The 22,364-nt window shown below is 40.8% G+C and overlaps 1 protein-coding gene across 9 annotated transcripts in view; it reads right to left on the minus strand.

The window, feature by feature from the left end:
- APOLD1 (apolipoprotein L domain containing 1) overlaps positions 1-22,364 on the minus strand; it is a 62,295-nt gene that overhangs the window by 5,840 nt on the left and 34,091 nt on the right. For 5 of the 9 annotated variants that reach the window (XM_040488883.1, XM_040488886.1, XM_040488878.1 and 2 more), the window contains one exon: positions 772-2,269. In XM_040488883.1, the coding sequence (XP_040344817.1) occupies positions 772-774 (3 nt within the window). In that variant the 5' untranslated portion in view covers positions 775-2,269. Of the gene's footprint in view, positions 1-771; positions 2,270-8,240; positions 8,346-22,364 lie in introns of all 9 variants that reach the window. The other 4 variants (XM_040488884.1, XM_040488881.1, XM_040488880.1 and 1 more) reach the window with 2 other exon arrangements.

Consider the following 22,364-nt stretch of genomic DNA (forward strand, 5'->3'; position numbering starts at 1 on the left):
GTAGCCAATGGGGCACCTGGGTGGCTCAGTCGGTTGAGCGTCCGACTTCGGCTCAGGTCATGATCTGACGGCTCGTGAGTTCGAGCCCAGCGTCGGGCTCTGTGCTGACAGCTCAGAGCCTGGAGCCTGCTTCTGCTTCTGTGTCTCCCTCTCTCTCTGCCCCTAACCCCCTCGCATTCTGTCTCTGTCTCTGTCAAAAATAAATAAACATTAAAAAAAAAAAATGAGTAGCCACTGAATGAAATAAAGTATCCAACATTTTTAACAACTCACTGAGGGCTACCTAGTACCAAGTTGAGTTGAAGCCAATTGGAGATGACTAAGAGAGACAACTGTACATCTGGGGTAAAAGTATATCCTTCCTAGTTGCCAAAGATCCCCACCTTCATAACCACTGTACTCATCATTATTAGGACCTTCTTAAAAGTGGCAGATAAGCCATAGCAATAGAGAATTTCAATACTGTGACATATCAGCGTAGAATCATTATTCTCATCTGAAAGATGAGAAAATTGAAACACAGACACATTCTAAATACAGCTGACTCTTCACAGAACCATCTAGAATCTTGGTCTCCTGACTCCTAGGTCTTAATTGTATTCACATGCCCCCATTATTCCACTCACCAGTGATAAATTTCCAAGTAAAGAGACCTCTTAGCAAAATGAGGTAAAGTCACACAAAATATATAGGGGGCCAAGGATATAACCCCAGTATTACAATCCCAATGGCAATCTTTCAGACAGAATCCTTCTAGGCTCCCCCACTTACCATTCACTTCTGGCTATCTCCAGGAAAGAAAAATCTGAGGCTGTTTCTGGATGAGCATGCTTTATAGTTCCAGAGAACCAATGATTGCTCTGGGAAAGCCTGGTCTCATTCTCAGAATTTGCCATTTCCTGTCCTGGCCCCTGCTGCCTTCAACCAGAAGGATGTGACATGGTGGAAAATGACCTGCCAGCCACACAGCACATCCCGTATCTAGGAAATGAACATTGTGTGTTCGCTTTCCCCCAAACGCAGGAAAAGAACCACAGGCTCTTCCCCAACTTGAAACAAGTGTTGTCATTCTCCCAAGGGGCATACCCTGCCTTTCCTCTCCTGAGAATAGCTAATGACGTTATCTGGGAGGACAACTAACGTACCCCAGGCTGACCAATTATAGTGTTTCTTGAGAGGGCACCACCACAAAATCATTTTTTACAAAGAAAAAGAAGAGGGAGAACCCTCTTATGTCTGAGGTAGCTACTCATAATCCACTCCCGTATTTTAAAAGTCACTGTGGCTCTGAGTGGTTGAAAGGCGATCCATTCAGCCCACAGCCTTAAGAATGTAAGACCACACCCACAGGAAGTGCTGCGTGCAGTTTTGGGCATCTCCAGCTGTGGAGAAGATACTAGAGGTCTCAGAAAGGGCACACTGCAGGCCAAATGCGTCAGAAAAATCAGTGGGGTCAGGCTGTACAAGGAGCTAATTATACACTTTCAACAGCCGGGATTTGGCTTCCTGGGTTTTCATTTGAAGTGGCAATTATAGCCCATACAATAGTTAAATGAGTGGATCCTATCCCTAGGTTAGCGAAGCATGGGCTGAAGGGCAATCTTCTGGATAATTCAGAAGGGAAAAACACATACAGCATCTGTGGATACTTTCTGGGGCATTCAGATATGTGGTTGGAGCTCAGCCTGGAAGCCCCAAATACATCATCCTTCTAATATTCCCACCTTCGAATAGGAAGGCCAAATTGGTTTTTCACTTAAATAATTATGGTCTCAACTCTCTGGTTCATCTGGAAAGTCTTAACAGCCATATCTTTCTGGAGCATAATGAATTTCTCCATCTTTATAACTATGCTTTGTATTTATCAACACACCATTTGCTATGCCTCACAACCGCAGTCCTTTTGAACTTGATTTTTCAGAATTTGGTCCATGTCCAAATATTCCGGCTACAGCTCCTCAAAGGAGAAATATGAACTTAGTCAAGATGCCTTCAGTGTCTCCCTGTGCTTTTCAGGTAAAAGGTAGGAACATATCTTCCTCTGTCCCCATAGACATAATCACTCCAAACGGAATGTGAGCCAGAGTGCACTGGGGCAGGGGGCAAGGTGGGAATGTACCCTGGTTCTTCAGCTCCCAACTTCCCTGGATATTTCCTTGGGTGCTCGGGTTTAGAAGACCACAGTTAAGCTTGTATTTCTAGGGCGAGGAATCTTATTGGGATACAGGAGGGTCGTCATCTTCAGAGCATCAGTAATCATAGTACAGACCTATAGTGAAGAAAACAGAAGGTAGAGGAGAAGGGTCAACATAAGGCTTTGAATTACTTATAAGAATGGACACTTGAATATAACACGTTCATCTCAGCATTTACTTTCATATATTTAAGCACAATAAGAAATCTGAGGAATGATTGAAAACTTTTGATCAAAAGTTTTATCCTCTTCTCATTGTGCTGCAAATCTTTATAGCCTTTACGATACGGACTTCTGTGTATATGTTATACTGATTCTTTTTTTTTTTTTTAATATTTATTTATTTTTGAGACAGAGAGAGACAGAGCATGAACGGGGGAGGGTCAGAGAGAGAGGGAGACACAGAATCCGAAACAGGCTCCAGGCTCCGAGCTGTCAGCACAGAGCCCGACGCGGGGCTCAAACTCACGGACCGCGAGGAGATCATGACCTGAGCCAAAGTCGGACGCTCAACCGACTGAGCCACCCACTCGCCCCATATGTTGTACTGATTCTACTCTCTGCTTTTATCCTTTGGAGACTGGGAGACACCCCAAAAAGGTAAATGCTGTCAAGAGTATAACTTTGTAGCTGTAGATTAGTTATGTTTAAAATGCCTACTTGCAAATCTTGCTTCTTTGGGATATCAAAATGTATTTTGTGATGTATTAAGGATACTGGTCCTGAAGTCTACCAAATATAATAGTGCATTTTAGCCTAATTCATTATCTGTATGAAGTTATAAAAGTAGCCGTAGATGACTAGGAATGACGTCATTTGTATTAAACCCAGATCTATTTCTGAGTATGTGGTTCATGCTGTTGTGAAAAATGTTTTACCTTTTACCTTTGTGAGTTTGTAATGAGAGGATTTCCTTTTACCCTTTGTAGCTCAGAGAGCACCTGATGTATCATCTCAGACACAATAAACATGCTCCTGAAGGTCAAAAAAAAAAAGTTTTGTGTGAGTTGTTCCCCCAAAAATCTGTGGCCTGCATCCTCAAACTTCTATTCTAAATTATGTCTGGGGCACTTGTAACACATTGTCCCAGAGAGACTACATTGAAAATGGTGGCTGACCCTCAGATTAGCCTTCAGATCTGTTAAACCTATGATGCAGATAAACCATACTATGAACGGTACTAACTTGAATTCTGAGTTCTGGAACCATAAGGAAATACAGGGGAGGAAAGAAGAGAGGAAGAGAGCCTTTTAACCATAGTCATTTCCAGACTCCAGTCCCAAAGAGTTTAAATCAAGAGACCCAGAGTGGGGTCTGGGAAAACGTAGGTGATTCTGATCTGTAGCCAAGGTTGTGAACCTCTGCTCTAAAAGCTGTGAATGTTCTGACTGCTGGTTACATGGCAGCAGAAACAGTAGGGCTAAGTGACAGCAGTTTGTGAGTTAGGTGATTTTTTTTGTTTTTTGTTTTTAATGTTTACTTATTTATTTATTTTGAGAGAGAGAGAGAGAGAGAGAGAGAGAGACAGTGTGTGTGTGTGTGTGTGTGTGTGTGTGCGCGCGCGCGCGCATGAATGAGGGAGGGACAGAGTAGGAGAGAGAGAATCCCAAGCTGGCTCCACACTGTCAGCACAGAGCCAGACACGGGGCTTAATCTCACAAACCAGGAGATCACGATCTGAGCCGAAATCAAGAGTCGGATGCTTAACCAACTAAGCCAGCCAGGTGCCCCTGTGAGTTAGGTGTGTATACAGTTATTAATAGCCATTAATTTGGGGACCCTTGTTAAAACTATCACATTTTAAGATAAAGTGATGATTATAACCAGGGGTCTCCCAGAGATCCAGGGACACCTGGACCACCTCCATGTTTTTGAGGATCTCAGTGAATTAAAAAGGTAAAACATTTCTCAAACAAGATATAAAAAAAAATGTGGTTTCTTTTCATTGCAGTGTAATGTATATTGCAATGTCAATATTTTGCTATTCACAAGATAATCACAGGATTTATAAAATATTAATTCACAGTGCACTACACTGGTAAAGCAACACAAGTTTAGAATTGTATGATGATAATTTTTTCCTTTTAATCTTTACCAGAATATCTTACTGACTATACATAGAACCTCTTTTGGAGTCAACATCAAAAGTATAAAATTGAAACAATTTGTGAATGAGAGGTTTAGGCCAAAGGTCTTTCAAACTTTCCTGTGTTAATGGTCTTAATATGTACAGTCACTCAAATAAATAAAAGTAGGTTAAAATAATAACACAGATCCATCTGAGCATTTTTGCCCATGTGATTTGTAAATGTCATGAGAACATAAGCACTCTAGCACATAGTTCTCAGAATTGCTTGTTGAATTAAACTAAAGAAAAATATTTTGCTCTCTCAAAGAAATATCATTATTTTCATAATGATTTTATGAGAGTTTAGCATGAAATTATCTCTTGGAAAATACAACCTGGTAGGTTACTCAGAGCACTGACACTGCAGAGGACTTTCAGGATATCTATGTTGCAACGATATCTCAATATTATTTCATCAACTCATGGAAACGCACAAGAAAAAAAGGGCCGAGTGAACTCTAGCCATTTTCATTTCTCCAAACTGGCCTCTGATCTTTGTTAATGTACACACTCCTCGTTAACCACTATTGTTTAAACACTGTCTGTGTTCTTTTTTCCACTTAACGTTCCTGCAGATACACACTTCGTGTTGACATAGTCCTCACGTTGTCATTTTTAATAGCTATGTAATAATCCCACTGTTTGCTTAGTCATTTCCCTATTAGACAGTTGGATGGCTTCCAGGGTTTTTTTCTTTTTTTCACTATTATAACTAGAGTTGCCGGGAACATCTGTGTACATTTCACCCATTTGGATTATTTCTTTGAGGCTATTCACAAATGGGAAAATACCAAGTGGAGGAGGAAGAACACTTTCATAGTTTTTGTTACATGTTGCTATACTTCTTTCCAGAAGAACCACTTCATAATGCCATTAGCTTTTAGGAATCCCAGCTGCAGGATTTAAGACAATTTAATTTTCTGGGGCGCCTAGGTGGCTCAGTCAGTTAAGCCTCTGACTCTTGATTTTGGCTCACGTCATGATCTCCCAGTTCATGAGATCGCTGGCAGTCCGGAGCCTGCTTGGGATTCTCTCTCTTCCTTTCTTTCTGCCCCTCCTCTGTGTGCACTCTCTCTCTCTCTCTCTCTCAAATAAATAAACATTTTTAAAAAGACAACTTAGCTTTCTTATATTAATTTGCTTGGTTTATTTCAGCTCCATGGATGTGTATTAAATACCTACAGTGTGCCAGACATCATGCTTGATTTTGAGGATAAAAAGCTAAATAAGATACCTTTCCTGCCCTCCAGGAAATGGCCATCTATTAGAGAGAAATATCAGAACAGATCATTTCAATTCAACATGGAAAGTGCCAAAGGTGTGTGCACGAAGGAAGCACAGGGAAAGTGCATGTCTAGGAAGTACCAGGGAAGAATTTCTGGAAGCACTGGTAGAAACTAGAGAGTTGTGGGGCGCCTGGGTGGCGCAGTCGGTTAAGCGTCCGACTTCAGCCGGGTCACGATCTCGCGGTCTGTGAGTTCGAGCCCCGCGTCAGGCTCTGGGCTGATGGCTCAGAGCCTGGAGCCTGTTTCCGATTCTGTGTCTCCCTCTCTCTCTGCCCCTCCCCCGTTCATGCTCTGTCTCTCTCTGTCCCAAAAATAAATAAACGTTGAAAAAAAAATTAAAAAAAAAAAAGAAAGAAACTAGAGAGTTGAACAGATATTATATGGATAAGATTAGAAGGAAGAGGAGGACAGAATAAGGAAACAGAATGGACGAAGGCGTGGAGTAGCGTTCGGGATGCTTCAGGCAGTTTCGTATTGCTAAGCATAAAGTGGGAAGCTGGGAACGTCCAGGGATGAGGCTGAGAGGATGTATAGGAGTAAATCGTGATGGCTTTCTTTTTTTTTAATTTTTTTTTTACATTTATTTATTTTTGAGAGAGACAGAGCATGAGTAAGAGAAAGGCAAAGACAGAGACAGAATCTGAAGCAGGCTCCAGGCTCTGAGCTGTCAGCACGGAGCCCGACGTGGGGCTCAAACCCACGAACCATGAGATCATGACCTGAGCCGAAGTCGGACGCTTAACCGACTGAGCCACCCAGGCGCCCCTCGTGATGGCTTTCAAATGCCATGTCGGGGAGAGGGAGGCATTGAAGGCTTTAATCTGTGGCTTTACAGTTGTATGAACGATGGTTTTCAGAGGTACACAGCTAAAAGGCCAGAGATGAGTTAGAGGCTGTTAAAGTAAATGAATGTGAGACGCCTGGGTGGCTCAGTTGGTTAAGCATCATCTGACTTCAGCTCAGGTCACGATCCCATGGTTCACAGGTCTAGCACCACGTGGGGCTCTGTGCTGACAACTCAGGGTCTGGAACCTGCTTCGGATTCTGTCTCCCACTCTGTCTGCCCTTCCCCCACTTGCGCTCTGCCTCTCTGTCTCTCAAAAATAAAATAAAAACACTTTAAATGTTTTTAAATACATGAATGAGATTATCATGGATGTATACAGTGTTGGTAAAATGGAATGGAGCAGATAAAAGAAAATATATATTTTGGAAACAAAATTAACAAGTCATACTTAAAGCCTCTCAGACCATCATATCCACTTCCATTCTATTGGTCAATCAAGTCAGGTGGCCAAGCCAACATCAATGGGCTAGAGAAGTATACTGCTGCCATCGGGGAAGGCAAGAAGAAGAAATGCAAACCATCAGGTCATCTCCCAGAGTGCTTTTCTTATGGAGGAGATATGTATTCCAGGATGAACGGCGATACTACCAACCATCTCATGTCTCATAAATTCTCTTCCTCCTTAGTTATTTCTTTGGAATTATAGTCTCTATGTGGATATAGAAAAAAATCTCACTCTGGCTAATATAATCAAACTATTGGTACGCGTCTACAGAAATATGCTTGAGAGTGAACCAAGGAGGTCTGGCGAACCAAAGCTGGAAGGATGTTAGCTGTTTTATAGTTGGAATAGGCTGTTTGGATGCCCTGGACCAACCCCTGTTCTTTCTTGTAGTAGCATCAGTTTAATATCAAAATTCTAGGAGTCAACCTGGAGTAGCTGAGGTTAGGTCAATGCCCATCCCCTGGCTGTACTGGGTAGAGAGAAGGGGAGTGAATATTTCAGCTTCCAAATGCAACATGGTAACAGAACTTTACCCTCCCACTAACACTACATCTAGTCAGGGAGAAGAAATTTCACAGTAGGAAATTATGGTGGGGTGCTGCGGAGAGGGAAACCGATGCCTAAGGAAAAAAAGAAAAAAGAAAAAGAAAGCATCCACCATAAACATTTTCATCTATCTTGACCCACCTGGAGTTCATTTTAGTGTATGATGGGAGTTAAGCTAAGCAGAAAGTGAGAAAGCATTTACGCTTTTCTATAAATGTGTTACTTCTGATTTGTCTTGTGTTGATTTGTTACTATTGTCTGCATCTGTTTCTAGAAACTCTATTCTGTTCCACTGGTCAATTTCTCTGTTTTTGATTCAATATAATTTTGAAAATCACTGCTTCATAATAGGATTTTTATTTTTTATTTTTAATGTTTATTTCTTTATCTATCTGAGAGTGAGAGCGTGCATGTGTCGTGAGTGAGAGGCTGAGAGAGGAGAGAGAGAATCCCAAGTAGGCTCTTACCCATTAGCACAGAGCCCAATGTGGGGCTTGATCCCACAAACCACGCGATTTCACTCTTGAGCTGAAATCAAGAGTCGCACACTTAACTGGCTGAGTCACCCAGGTGCCCCAGGATTTTTAGTTTTAGAGTGAGAATCTCTCATCATTGTCTTTTTCTGGAAAAAAGATATAATCTTACTTATTTTTCTGGCAAAATCTGACTGGGAGCTCTTCAACTGCCCCAATCTCCCTAAGGTGATCAACTGAAGACGCTTTAATTTTGTTCCACTTCCCCCTCCACAGGTGTGCACGACACACCTGGGATCACGTGAGTGAAACATACATTACCTCATTAACATAGAAGCATTTACCCCATGGGCTCTATTACAGCGTATCTTCTTTACCACATGCCTTTTCCTCTGGTGCCAGAAAGACTGCAGCTGAGTCCACACCCTGCCAGTAGCCATAAAGATTCTCTTATCTCCCAGGACAGGACACCAGGAAACTGTTACCTTAGTCTCTCTTTTTCCCAAGCTTAGTCATTATCTCTCAAGTTCTCAGACATATACAATAATCATTGCAACCTAGATTAGAGCACCTGCTGGCTTTGTATGTACAGAGGCAAAATAAATCTTAAGCTCTCTCTCAACTTTTAGACGCCTTGAGTAGTTTCATTTTTAGCATGTCTCTTACAGGCAAGAGAATGTTGGATATTAGTTTTCTGTTTTGACTTTGCTCAAAGCCTGTTTTTTAATGAAGAATTTAGTCATTTCGCAGTAAACATTATAGTGAAGCAGGGATGTATCTTCCAATACGCTGGAAGTTGATTGTTATTGTTCTAGTTATTTGCTTTGTTATTTTATTTTATTTTATTTTATTTTATTATTGTTTTATTTTAGAGAGAGAGAGAGAGAATGCATGTGAGCAGGGGAGAGGGGCAGAGGAAGAGAGAGAGAGAGAGAGAGAAAGATGGAATTTCAAGCGGGCTCCATGCTCAGTGCAGAGACCAATGGGGGCCTCGATCTCACGACACTGGGATCATGAAGTGAGCTGAAATCAAGAGTCAGACGCTCAACGAACTGAGCCACCAAGATGCCCCTATCTGTAACCTTTTAAATAGTTAAGGGGCGCCTGGGTGGCTCAGTCAGTTGAGCGGCCGACTTCAGCTCAGGTCATGATCTCGCGGTCAGTGAGTTCGAGCCCCACGTTGGGCTCTGTGCTGACAGCTTGGAGGCTGGAGCCTGTTTCCGATTCTGTGTCTCCCTCTCTCTCTGACCCTCCCCCGTTCATGCTCTGTCTCTCTCTGTCTCAAAAATAAATAAACGTTAAAAAAAATTTTTTTAATAAATAGTTTAAAAAATGTAGACTTTATTATTCTCATAGTATAGCATTTGATTTACCAATTGATTTCATTTTATATCAGTGTTTTACCATTGCCTTTCTATGGCTCCCTCAGAATATCTTTTTTACTTTTCAGCTATGGCCTAATCCAAAAGTGATTTTTAACTCATCAATTTATAATGTTCTCTGCCTTATTTGCAACCGTAGTAGGTAGCCTAGGAACATATCCCCTATCCTTGATCTAACAATCTCTCTTTATCTCCTTGCAGAGGATTCCAGGATCTGTGTTCGCACTACATTGTATGATCCTGCACTACTGACCATAGCCAACTGGACCAGAGGTGGCCATCTGAACCCAACTTAGCCGATCAGATTCTTTCTCCTGGGAGGTTGGAATATGGACCCAAAGAGAGTTGAGTTAGTCTTCTCTCAGTGGCTGCAACTGAAATATGGAAGTCCAGATCTGTAAGGCAGCTACATTTTGCCTATTATGTACACCAAAGAGCAGAAAAGGTGTGTTTGTGGGGAACAATATAGAGACAGGGACCTGGAGGTAAACAGAAAGAATCACTTTTTCTTTCTCTCCATCCCTATGTTCCATGAGCCATCTGTATATCCTTAGTTTTTTAAAAAAAATTTTTTTTATGTTTATTTATTTTTGACAGAGAGAGAGAGCCAGGGCACAAGCCGGGGCGAGGCAGAGAGAGAGGGAGACACAGAATCCAAAGCAGGCTCCAGGCTCTGAGCTGTCAGCACAGAGACCGACGCAGGGCTCGAACTCACAGACCGCGAGATCATGACCTGAGCCGAAGCTGGACGCTCAACTGACTGAGCCACGCAGGTGCCCCCTTAGTTTTTTTTTTTTTAACTCCCCTTTTATTCCTTGAGTGATCTTGATTTGATTTCTCATCTTTGCAAACAGAGAACCCTAACCAACACCAAAGCATACAAGATCTATTCTTTGAATTTCACATTAAAATAATTAACGTGGATTTTGGGAGGTGTTTCTCTGCAGTGCCCATGAGTGAATCAATTATTTAATAATCATGCAGGGGTTTCTCCTACTTTGTCTTCACTTCAGGGATAACAATGCTTTCTTTTCATGGAAAATATCATTTATCATTATTTCCCTCAACACAAAAGAAATACTTTTTGTAACATGTTTATATAATATAAAAATGTAGAAAGTTAGAAAGGTTTCCCTCTCCATTTATTTGCTTTCACCCTCCAGAAGTAACACTGAGGTTTATAGCTTGCTATGTATTCTTACATAATGCTTATGATTATACAAATATGCATTGTGCTTTCTTTTACAAAAAATAGCATATTGCTGTATATATTGCTATGCAACTTTTTTTTTCCACTTAAAAAATATAACATAAACATTGTGTTAGTCATTTCCCTACCCCCATAGATCATTTTTTGGCCTTTCTGTCTGCTCTGCTCTGTGTCCCAGCCGGCTGACCCCTGTGGATCGTTTCACCAGGCTCCCTGGCCAGATGCTTCTGCTAGGGTTCAGCCAATGGGAGTCACCAGCAAGATATCCGAGCATAAGAGAAAAAAATCAGTGTTCCTTTCCTGCATTTACCCACTTCAGCTCTGTCTTTTTGCAGTAGATGTATCCCCTCTTTGGCTGAGTTCCACTTGTGGCCCTGCCTCTATGGTTCCAAATTTCACCGGGTTCCTGTTATGTCTTCTCCTTTGTACCTTCAACCCCATGGATCAGCTTCCCACTCTTGCTAATCTGTAGGCATTTCTCCACCTCTTCTTTGCTGGCCTAACACTGCCCAACCTCCATAAATAAATCCTTCCTTAAAATCCCTTCATTTGACCATCTGGGGTGAGTTCTTTTTCCTGCCAAGACCTTCTTGTATACAGATATTTTACCAAGATGATACATGTAGCTGTCGCTCAGCTTATGGGCAGGCCATGATTTATCTATCCATTCCTTTATTGATGGGCATTTATCATATCTTCAATTGAGTTGTTTATTACAAACAGTGGTACAGTGAATATTCTCATATGTGGTCAAGAGTATGTTCGTGTCTATTCTTGGTGAGTATTTCGGTAGGAGAGATTCCTAAAAGTGGAATTTCTGAAACAAACGCATACATATTTTGAATTTGATAAATATTTTTTCTCCCTCCTGGGCAGAGAGTCAACAATTTTCTCTCCTGTAACATATTTACATACAATGAGCAACAAATAACTATAGCTATGGTAAATAAAAAAGTAAGGCCCTGGTAAAACATGCATGTTTAGACCGTTCATCCAAAAGAAATCATGGATATTTTTAAACCTAAAAAGAAAGTAAGTCTTTATAAAGGAGTTTCTGAATCCTGCAGCTATTCAGACAATGTAATCCTTCAATCAGCTTTATTTCAAGGAAAGAGAACAATTTCTGACTGTTCAAACTAATCTGACCAGAAAAAGTTCCAGTGGTCCCTAAGTGTATTAGATTAAGCACATGATTAAGAATATAATCCAAAGAACATTCTAATGGTAAGTTTCAGAGGACATTCACATTATACGCAACTTCTGTTTGGGGCCCAGACACCAAGATGTCTGCTATCATGTTCTGAAGTTTAAGTTTACCAGGTTTAATTTCTCAACAACAGAAATAGATTCAAGGAGGCAAGACAGATGTTTATTGAACACTGTAATAAATTAAAAATAATCTAAATTTCCACCATGTAGGGAAATGGTTAATTACACTGTGGTACATCCATGCTATGGAACCCTATGCTGCAGTTTTAAAATGTACCTTCTTGGGGCGCCTGGGTGGCTTAGTCGGTTGGGCGGCCGATTTCTGCTCAGGTCATGATCTTGCGGTCCGTGAGTTCGAGCCCCGCGTCGGGCTCTGTGCTGACAGCTCAGAGCCTGGTGCCTGTTTCGGATTCTGTGTCTCCCTCTCTCTGACCCTCCCCCATTCATGCTCTGTCTCTCTATCTCAAAAATAAATAAAAACGTTAAAAAAAATTTAAATGTACCTTCTTGATTATGAGTGAAATGGTGCACTTTTCACATCTGGGTTTTTTCCCCTTTCTGTGTCCTCCTATGTGGATTATATGCTCATATCACTTGCCCATATTTCTGCTGGTTTACCTTTTTTCTAATCCTCATGCAGAAGGTTTACAATGATATGGGTACTGATTCTTGTTTTGTATGTAGAAAATGTTTACTTTCATTCTGTTGCCTGTCTTTGAATTCTGTTCATGGTGGTTTGTAGTCCTAACATCATGTAACCAAATTATCAATCTATCGATATGACTTTTTACCTTTCTGTGTCTTCTAATAATAGACTCTTCTGGGTTTTTAATACCACTTCAGTTAATATGTATAAATGGTAAGAAGTAGAAATTCAATATCTCCTTCCAAAAGGAAGGCAAATTATCCCAACATGTCTCCAAAAGACCCCGTGAATGTCTTCTTGTCTTTCATGGACCCTGGTCCATGTGGTCATGGGCCACATGATGTGGTCAATCCCTCTCAACACACTTCAGTAAGGCTGAATGAATGAGGAGTGATATCTAAAATAAACTCTGGGAAACTTTTCCTAGTATAAAATGCAGTAAACGCTGGCAGCAAAAAAGAAAAAAGGTCCACTATATAACCTTATGACTAAGTCTCCATATTTTTATTAACTCATTTGCTTATTCCCACATGGTTTAAATTACCAAAGTCTTGGGGCGCCTGGGTGGCTCAGTCAGTTGAGTGACAGACCCTTGATTTCAGTTCAGATCATGGTCTCACGGTTCATGGGTTCAAGCCCCACATTGGGTTCTGTGATGACAGTGCAGAGCCTGCTTGGGATTCTCTCTCCCTCTCTCTCTGCCCTTCCCTGGCTCTCTTGCTCCCTCTCTCACTCTCCCACTCTCTCTCTCTCTCTCTCCCACTCTCTCTCTCTCTCTCAATAAAAAATAAAAAATAAAATTACCAAAGCCTGACATGCTTTGTAGCAGTTGATCATTCCAGATAGCAAGAAAGCTATCAAACACAACTAGAGTTATGTCAAAGGGACCTAGGAGGCAATGTTGGTCAAAATGAGACAATTTGGGCTTCACTAATAATTTGCAATGGATTGAAACTCATCAAATATATTTAAAACCATGAGTATATAATGGCTTAAAAAACCCAACAACATGGTGTGCCTGGGAGGCTCAGGGTTAAGCATCCCACTCTTGATTTCAGCTCAGGTCATGATTTCACTGTTTGTGAGATCGAGCCCCAAGAACCGCTCTGCACTGAGAATGTAGAACCTGCTTGGGATTCTCTCTCTCCCTTTCTCTGTCTCTCTCTGCCCCTCCCCTGCTTGTGTGTTTTCTCTCTCTCTCTCTCTCTCTCTCTCTCTCAATAAATAAATAAATAAATAAATAAACATTTTTTTTAAACCCCAAAACAAAAAACCCCCAACCAACTGGTCGTATTTGAAAGATGGAAGAAAATTAATTCAATATCTTGAAAACTGATAAATTAAGGGACAGAACAAACATTTACCCTGCCTTTCCTATATGTACTAGGTATAAGGAAGTGCTGTAAAAGTCAAGAGATGGTTGCATGACTCTGTGAATATACTAAAAACCATTTAATCATACCCTTTAAATAGGTGAATTATATGGTATGTGAATTATATCTCAATAAAGTAATTCAAAAAATCAAAAGTGGTTACTTTTGGGGCAAGGGAGGAGGTTGAGATGGGGACAGGACACACAAAGGAGTTTCTGGGGTGGCTGACAAGGTTCTGTTTCTTCTTCTTCTCCTTTTTTTTTTTTTTTTTTTTTTAGTTTATTTATTAATTTTGAGAGACACAGAGACAGGATGAGCAGGGGAGGGGCAGAGAGAGAGGAAGAGAAAGAGAATCCCAAGCAGGCTTGGCATGGTCAGCACAGCCACGGGGCTCAAACCCACGAAACCGTGAGATCAGGACCTGAGCTGAAACTGAGAGTCAGATGCTTAACCAACTGAGCCACCCAGAGGCCCCTACAATTTTTAAAAAATTAAAAATTAAAAAAAAAAAAAGGAATAGAAAGCAGCTGTAGAGGAAGGAGGGGAAGCTTGCTATACTACTTAACAAACTAATTGGAGGAAAATGTAAAATTCTTGAAGAGATTAGCCATATTAAGAAATTAAGACAGTGCGGAGCTATCCTTACAAGATGCCAGCCTTTGTAAAGAGTCATGGGGAGCAGCAAATCTGGAGGCTACTGATGGAAAGCCACACGGGCCCAGTTCTGCATTCTGTGGTGGTGAAGCAGGTTTGATGGAAAAAGAACCAAAAAAGAGAAATCTGGAAAACTGATTGCTGGCATTGCAAGGAGGATAAAAACACCAGAACATAAATCAAACTCCCTGCAATCACTCAGGCTTTTCCATCTGGCACTAAACATTCTCCAATATATTTCTTCGCCACCGGGTCAGCTTCCTCTGAGAGCAGAGCTTTTCATGCCTTTCCATTCAGACTCTCCTTTGCTCTCAGACTTTGCTCTTCTGCCTTGTAGTAGGATTCTCCAGAGAAACAGAGCCAGTACGATATATACAGAGGGAGAAAGATTTATTTTAAAGAATTGGCTCACACTATTGTGGGGCAGACAAGCCTGAATTTTGTGGAGCAGACTGGCAGGCTAAAAATTCAGGGGAAAGTTGATGTTGCAATTTCGAATGTGAAATCTGCAGGCTGGAAAGTCAAGTGGGAGTAGACAGTGCAATCTGGAGGCAGATTTGCCTCTTGGGAAAACCTGTCTTTGCTTTGAAGGCCTTCAACTGATTGGACGAGGCTCACCCACATTATGGAAAGTAATCTGCTTAACTCAGAGTCTATTGATTTAAATGCAAATCACATCTTTAAAAATGACCTTCATAGCAATATCTAGTTGTTTGACTAAACAACTGGGCACCAAAGCCTAGCCAAATTGACCAGTAAAATTACCACAGGGGCGCCTGGGTGGCTCAGTTAAGCATCCCACTCTCGATTTTGGCTCAGGTCATGATCTCTTGGGTTGCGGGATCAAGCCCCGTGGCAGGCTCTGTGCTGACAGCATGGAGCCTACGTAAGATTCTCTCTCTCCCTCTCTCTCTCTTTGCCTCTCCCCTGCTCGCACACACTCTGTCTCAAAATAAACAAATAAACATAAAAAAAAATTAACTATCCCATGCCTCGTTCTCTAATTCACAATCCTGGGTTGCCAGTGTGTTCAGAGGCATCACTGCTTCCTCCTGCTTCTCCAGAAAGCACGTATAGACCACCCCAAAATCCTTTCCACCGGAGGATTTTCTCTCTACTGCCACATCCTTCAGAAGCAATGAAAAACACCTATTCACCAAAATGTTTGCCTCCTTTTGTTCTCTCGTGTACCGTTTCAGTCCGCCATCCCTCTATCCTGACGTGGTGAGTTCTCTTCAGAGTTGCTTCCACTTTCAGTCAAACCTACTACTGAACTAGAGACTTTTTTTTTTTTAATTTTTTTCAACGTTTATTTATTTTTGGGACAGAGAGAGACAGAGCATGAACGGGGGAGGGGCAGAGAGAGAGGGAGACACAGAATCGGAAACAGGCTCCAGGCTCCGAGCCATCAGCCCGGAGCCTGACGCGGGGCTCGAACTCACGGACCGCGAGATCGTGACCTGGCTGAAGTCGGACGCTTAACCGACTGCGCCACCCAGGCGCCCCTAGAGACTTTTTTTTAAGAAATCTCTTTTCAAAATTAATTGCGAATTGTTGCTCATTTGTAGTTTAGGAAATTGCTATTACCGAAGCGGTTATATATTTTTTTTATTTTTTTTAATGTTTATTTATTTTTGAGAGAGACAGAGAGACAGAGCGCGAGTGGGGTCGGAACAGAGAGAGAGGGAGACACAGAATCCGAAGCAGGTTCCAGGCTGAGCTGTCGGCACAGAGCCCGACGCGGGGCTGGAACCCATTAACCAGAAGATCATGACCTGAGCTGAAGTTGGATGCCTAACCGACTGAGCCACCCAGGTGCCCCAAGTGGTTGTACTTTTACTCAAATGAAAGAATTACAGAATTATGATAGGTTTTTGGGTAAAGTTGACTTAAACGTCTTTTTTTTAAGTTTTGGTTTCCTGCTGTTTTCCTAGTTGCCAGTACAGTGCGTGCTACGTGATAGGAGCTCAGTAACCATTTGTCAAATGAATCTCTCAATGTAGCAGATTAGTTAACAATTTTAATTTAGATTATTCTTACATTCTAAGATAAACTTTAATTACTCATGATGCATTATTCTTTCAAAATACACCTAAATTAGATTTGCATATTGACTCTAAGGGATTGGGCCTGTTTCTTCTCTTGTGTTGTCCTTTGTCCTCACTGGTATCAGAGTTATGTCAGGATTATAAAATGAATCACATAGCTTCCCATCTGATTCTGTGCTCTAGAAAGGCTGGGATAGGATGGGAATTATGTCCTTCAACTGCTTGGAAGAATTCACTGTAGAACACAGACCACGTTTGGACCATGTACCTTTTCGGTAGGTATTTTTTTGACAACGATTTCAATTTCTTTTGTGGTTATGGGTATATTCGGGTTTTTTCTTTATTGTGGATCCAATATTTGACATTTAGGTTATCTTCAATAATTGTCCATTTCATCAAATATATTGGCATAAATTACACATGGTATTCTGTAATAACTCTTAAAATCTCCTCTATATATCTGTAGTATGTCTCTTTCTATCCCAATGTTAAGTTTATCTTTTTTAATGAAACTTTATAAAAGTTTATCTAATTGCTTTTTCCCCCCCAAAAAATCTATCTTTATTTTCTATTTTCATTAATTTTAGAGTTGCCTGATTTATCAAATAAAAATGTAAGATGGGGCGCCTGCTCAGTCCATGGAGCTTGAGACTCTTGATCTCAGCATTGTACGTTTGAGTCCCACACTGGGTGTAGAAATTACTTAAAAATAAAATCTTAGGGGCACCTGGGTGGCTCAGTCAGTTAAGCCTCTGACTCTTGACTTCAGCTCAGGCACTTATTTTCTGTCTTTCTTGTTTTCCAAAAAAGTGCATTTAAAACTACAGATTTCTGGGGCTCCTGGCTGACTCAGTTGGAAAAGTGTGCAACTCGATCTCAGGCTTGTGAGTTCAAGCCCCACATTGTGTTGGGCATACAGATTACTTTAAATACATACATACATACTATGGATTTCCTTGTTTGGTCCCATTCTGTGGATCTTAATATGTAATGTTCTTTTTTGTTCCATTCTAAATAATCTGTATCTTTTTTTTAATGTTTATTTATTTTTGAGAGAGAAAGATTCAGAGCACAAGTAGGGTAGGGGCAGAGAGAGAGAAAGACACAGAATCTGAAGCAGGCTCCAGGCTCTGAGCTGTCAGCACAGAGCCCGACGCAGGGCTTGAACCCACAAACCATTAAGATCATGACCTGAGCCGAAGTCGGACACCTAACTGACTGAGCCACCCAGGTGCCCCAATAATTTGTATTTTCTATTTTGACTTTCTCTTTAATCCAAGAGTTATTTACGTGTCTCTTTTTATTCTTAATTTTTAAGTGTATAGATTTGGGAATGGTTCTTTTTATCCTCAATTTCTAATTTTATTACATTGTAATCACTGCATGTGACTTGAAATTTGTTAAGCTTTTCTTTATGGTCAAGTATCTGCTTCCCAAACTTTCCTGGTGTTGTGGTACATGTAAAAAATGATATTTGTGCATCTCATTAGGGTAAAAGGAATTTGGAGCCCCAGACTAGGATGCTGGTGGGAGTCAGGCTATAATCCCCAAACCTCTGGCCCATGGGACACAGGTCCCACATGGTATACAGGTTGGGAAACTGACCTACTACATGCTCAATTTTTGTCCATGTTTTATGTGTATTTGAAGAAAATGCTATTTCTCTGCCTGTTGGATATATATATATATCTCAAATATATATGGGATACATATATTTGCATATGTTTAAGATTTTAATGTCTGGGGACGCCTGGGTGGCTCAGTCAGTTATGCATCTGACTTCGCCTCAGGTCATGATCTCCTGGTTCATGGGTTTGGGCCCGGCATCAGGCTCTGTGCTGACAGCTCAGAGCCTGGAGCCTGCTTCAGGTTCTGTGTCTCCCTCTCTCTCTGCCCTTCCCCACTTGTGCTCTGTCTCTGTCTCTGTCTCTCTCTCAAAAATAAACATTAAAAAAACAAAAAGCTTTTAATTGTCTGATTCAAATCTTCTATAGTTACTTCTTTGGCTCTGTTTTTCTCTCAGTGATCACATCCTCCACCTTTCCTTCTAGTGGCAAACACTATCCTTCATTTGGTGCTTATCATCCCATACATTTTGTTAGGTTTTAACCACTACAGACATATCCGGAATCAATACATAGTATTCTTTCGGTTGTTTTAAACTTTCTATAAATGATATCTTACTAGGTGTATTTCTTTGCCAATTTGCTTTTTTCATTCAACATTACATTTGTGAAAGACATCCCTATTCTGAAGGTGAAGCTCAAGCTTAATCATAATTTACTCAGATTTGCTTGTAGTACAACTTTTTATTAATAGAATCCGAGTTAACCACTCATTTTCCTATTGATGTGTATTTCTTTTTTTTTTTAATGTTTATTATTTTTGAGAGAGAAAGAGCGCACAAGTGGGGGAGAGGAAGAGAGAGGGAAAGAGGATCCAAAGCAGGTTCCGTGCTGACAGCAGCGAGCCTGACGCAGGGCTCGAACTCATGAACCATGAGACCACGACCTGAGCTGAAGTCAGATGCTTAACGGACTGAGCCACCAAGGTGCCCTTGATATATATTTCTAATGCAGATTTCTAATTTTTTTACTTGTACCGTGTTGCTCTGAACATTCTTGTGCAAGTCTTGTTGACTTCCTAGAATGAATCCTCAGAATGAAATCCTAGGCCTTAGGTTATGTGCATTTGTAATTCTTCTAGACATTACCAAATTGTTCTCCAAAGTGGACATACTAGTTTACCTTCCTGCCAATGGTGCAGAATAGGTCTTATGGCTCTACGTTCTCACCAACAATTGGTATCACATTTATATTCGTTTTTGCCAAACTGGCTAAAAAAATGAATCACATTATTATTTTTCTTTGCATTTTTTATGAATCTTAGGAAGGTTGATCATCCTATTTGTCATTTGGTTTTACTTTTCTGTGAATTTGTTTATATTTTTGTCTTTTTCTAATGGGTTATTTATATTTTATTGATCTGTAGGAGTTCTTTATGTAATCTGCACACCAATCTTTGTGGGTTATATCTGTTACAAATATCACCTTTTGGATTGTAACTTCTCGATTTTTTTTTTTTTTTTTTTTTTTGAGAGAGAGAGAGAGAGTACACACATGAGCAGGGAAAAGGCAGCAGGAGAGGGAGAGAATCTTAAGCAGGATCCACACCCACCATGGAGCCTGATGCGAGGCTCTATCTCACAAGCATGAAATCATGACCTGAGCTGAAATCAAGAGTCCGATGCTTAACCGATTGAGCCACCCAGGCACCCCTGTAACTTCTCAATGTTTATAATAACTTTTAATAAGCAGACATTGTCTACATGTTAATGTTGTTGAAATTACCAATTTTTTCCTTTATGGCTTGGGTTTTCGGCTTCGTTTTATCCTAAAGAGCAAGACCATAAAAACATTCTCCCGTTTTCTCTTCTAAAAGTTACTTTTCGGGGTGCCTGGGTGGCTTAGTCAGTTAAGCTTTGGACTTTGGCTCAGGTCATGATCTCACGGTTCGTGGGTTCGAGCCCCGTGTGGGGCTCTGTACTGACAGCTCAGAGCCTGGAGCCTGTTTCAGATTCTGTGTCTCCCTCTCTCTCTGCCCCTCCCCTGTTTATGCTCTATCTCTGTCTCAAGAATAAATAACTATTAAAAAATTTTTTTAATAAATAATTTAAAAATATATAAATAAAAGTTACTTTTCAGTTTGAGTCCTTATCTAGAATTCATTTTTGGTATATCTGTGAGCTAGGGATCTAATTATGTATAAGGGGTTATCAAGCATCACTAGTATAGTTCTTCCTTTCCCTATAGATCCAGAGTGTCCATTTTGTATAAATCGTTTTCATAAATAGTTTGGTCTGTTCTGAGCTTCTGTTCTGTTCCTAGTTGTCTACTTGTCCATCCATGCACTAATGTCATTCTGTTTTAATAACAATAGCTCTATATTAACGGTGCATGTCTGGTAGGAAAAGACCCCCATCCTTTTCTTCTGTTTCATTGGGCCTTGGAAAATCCTAAATTAAAAGTTATTGTCCCTTCTGAAAGAATGGTGGCTGCCAGGAGCTGTGGGGAGAAGGGAATGGGGAATTAGTGTTTACTGAGCATCGAGTTTCAGTGGGGATGACGAAGAGATCTGGAGCTGGATAGATTGGATGGTCACGCAACAATGTGAATATACTTGTATGCCACTGTGTACAATTAAAAGTGGTCAAAATGGGGGCGCCTGGGTGGCGCAGTCGGTTAAGCGTCCGACTTCAGCCAGGTCACGATCTCGCGGTCCGTGAGTTCGAGCCCCGCGTCGGGCTCTGGGCTGATGGCTCAGAGCCTGGAGCCTGTTTCCGATTCTGTGTCTCCCTCTCTCGCTGCCCCTCCCCCGTTCATGCTCTGTCTCTCTCTGTCCCAAAAATGAATAAATAAAAAATAAAAAAATAAAAAATAAATAAAAGTGGTCAAAATGCTCTAAAAAGTCAGCGTCTCTTAAAATTATGAAGATACCATTGCACCGATATTTTTTAATACAGTGTTTTTGATGGGAAATCTGATGTCTGTTTGATTCTCCCTCCCTCCCTCCTTTGTAGGCATTCTGTTTATTTTGTCTGGAAGATTTTAAGGCTTTTTTCCTTATCTCTTCTATTCATACATTTCATACTATTTGTACCTATTCATACTATTCATACCTTTCAATCTGAGAAAGCAAGTCTTCTCTGAATGACTTATTTAAATGCTCCGCCTCTCTTCCATATTCTATAGTCTTTCTCTCTGGAACTCTGATTAGATAAAACTGAAAATTCTAGATCTTTCACGTATCTTGATTATGTAGAGAACTTTCTAGCTCTGTTTTCCAGTTCGTTAATTTGTTTTCCAGCAAATCTGATGGAGCCCTTTTATTATTTCAACAATCAGATTCCATAATCTCTGGTTTATTCATACTTATGTGTATTCAGCGTTCACAAGAATGTGAACACAAGTCATAACTTGTTGCAAAGCCCTAATCTTCTTGCTCTACGGACTCCATTTTCTCAGGTGGAAGTTTGACCGTCTCTCTCTGTCGTGGTGGCATTCTTCAAAGTTGGACATTCTTGATTTTTCACTCATCTCTGTAGAGGGCATCTGTTAGATCTACGTCGCATTGCTTTTCTTGGCCTGTTTTGAGAAAGGATAGAATTACCTACAGGATTACCTATAGGATAGGATTACCTATAACCTGAGGTTATACCTCAGTGGCAGTGTTCTGGTACAGATGCTCCTCATTCTTCCCAGACGTTGACAGACACTGAAGGTGGGGCCCTGCCTTATCTTTCTTACTGTCACCTTCCTCCCCATTTTTCTTCACTGGAGATAGACATGACCATTACTATTATCCGGCGGAAGGGGTAGGAGAAGGTGGTGCTGAGGACGGATCAAACCATCTAGACATTCCTGCTGCGGTCCCCGAATCAGTCAACTTATTTGAACTTTGAACTTTTTCCTGCTGCTAGCATCTACCAGTTTGGGGCAGTGAGCATTCAGGGTGTCCTTCCTATATTTTGCAGCAAAACAAAAACAAAAACAAAAAAACAATATTCAAGTTTTGGCTATCATAGATCTTTTTCACCTGCGCCTGTATCATACAGGCATTTGTCACAATTCTGGTCCCTGGAAATCTCCCCCTCTTGTTTTCCATGCAGTTGTGATTTTCTTCATCTACCTTTTCCATTTCTTATAGACCTTACAGAAATTTGGAGCTGGAAGAAAAGGTTGTGCCACTTTTGTTCAATCTGTTATCTTCAAGTTCACCCTTTTATCATGCTTGAGTTATACATAAAGAGAGAAATAAGACAAAGAAGTGATCCATGGGAACCAAAATATCACCTTTTCTGATAAAAGTCACTGAAGGGGCACCTGGGTGGCTGAGTCGGTTAAATGTCTGACTTCAGCTCAGG

The sequence above is a fragment of the Herpailurus yagouaroundi genome, unplaced genomic scaffold (genome assembly GCF_014898765.1).
Source record: "Herpailurus yagouaroundi ecotype Mexico unplaced genomic scaffold, PumYag 166, whole genome shotgun sequence".
In the NCBI taxonomy this organism is placed as follows: Eukaryota; Metazoa; Chordata; class Mammalia; order Carnivora; family Felidae; genus Herpailurus; species Herpailurus yagouaroundi.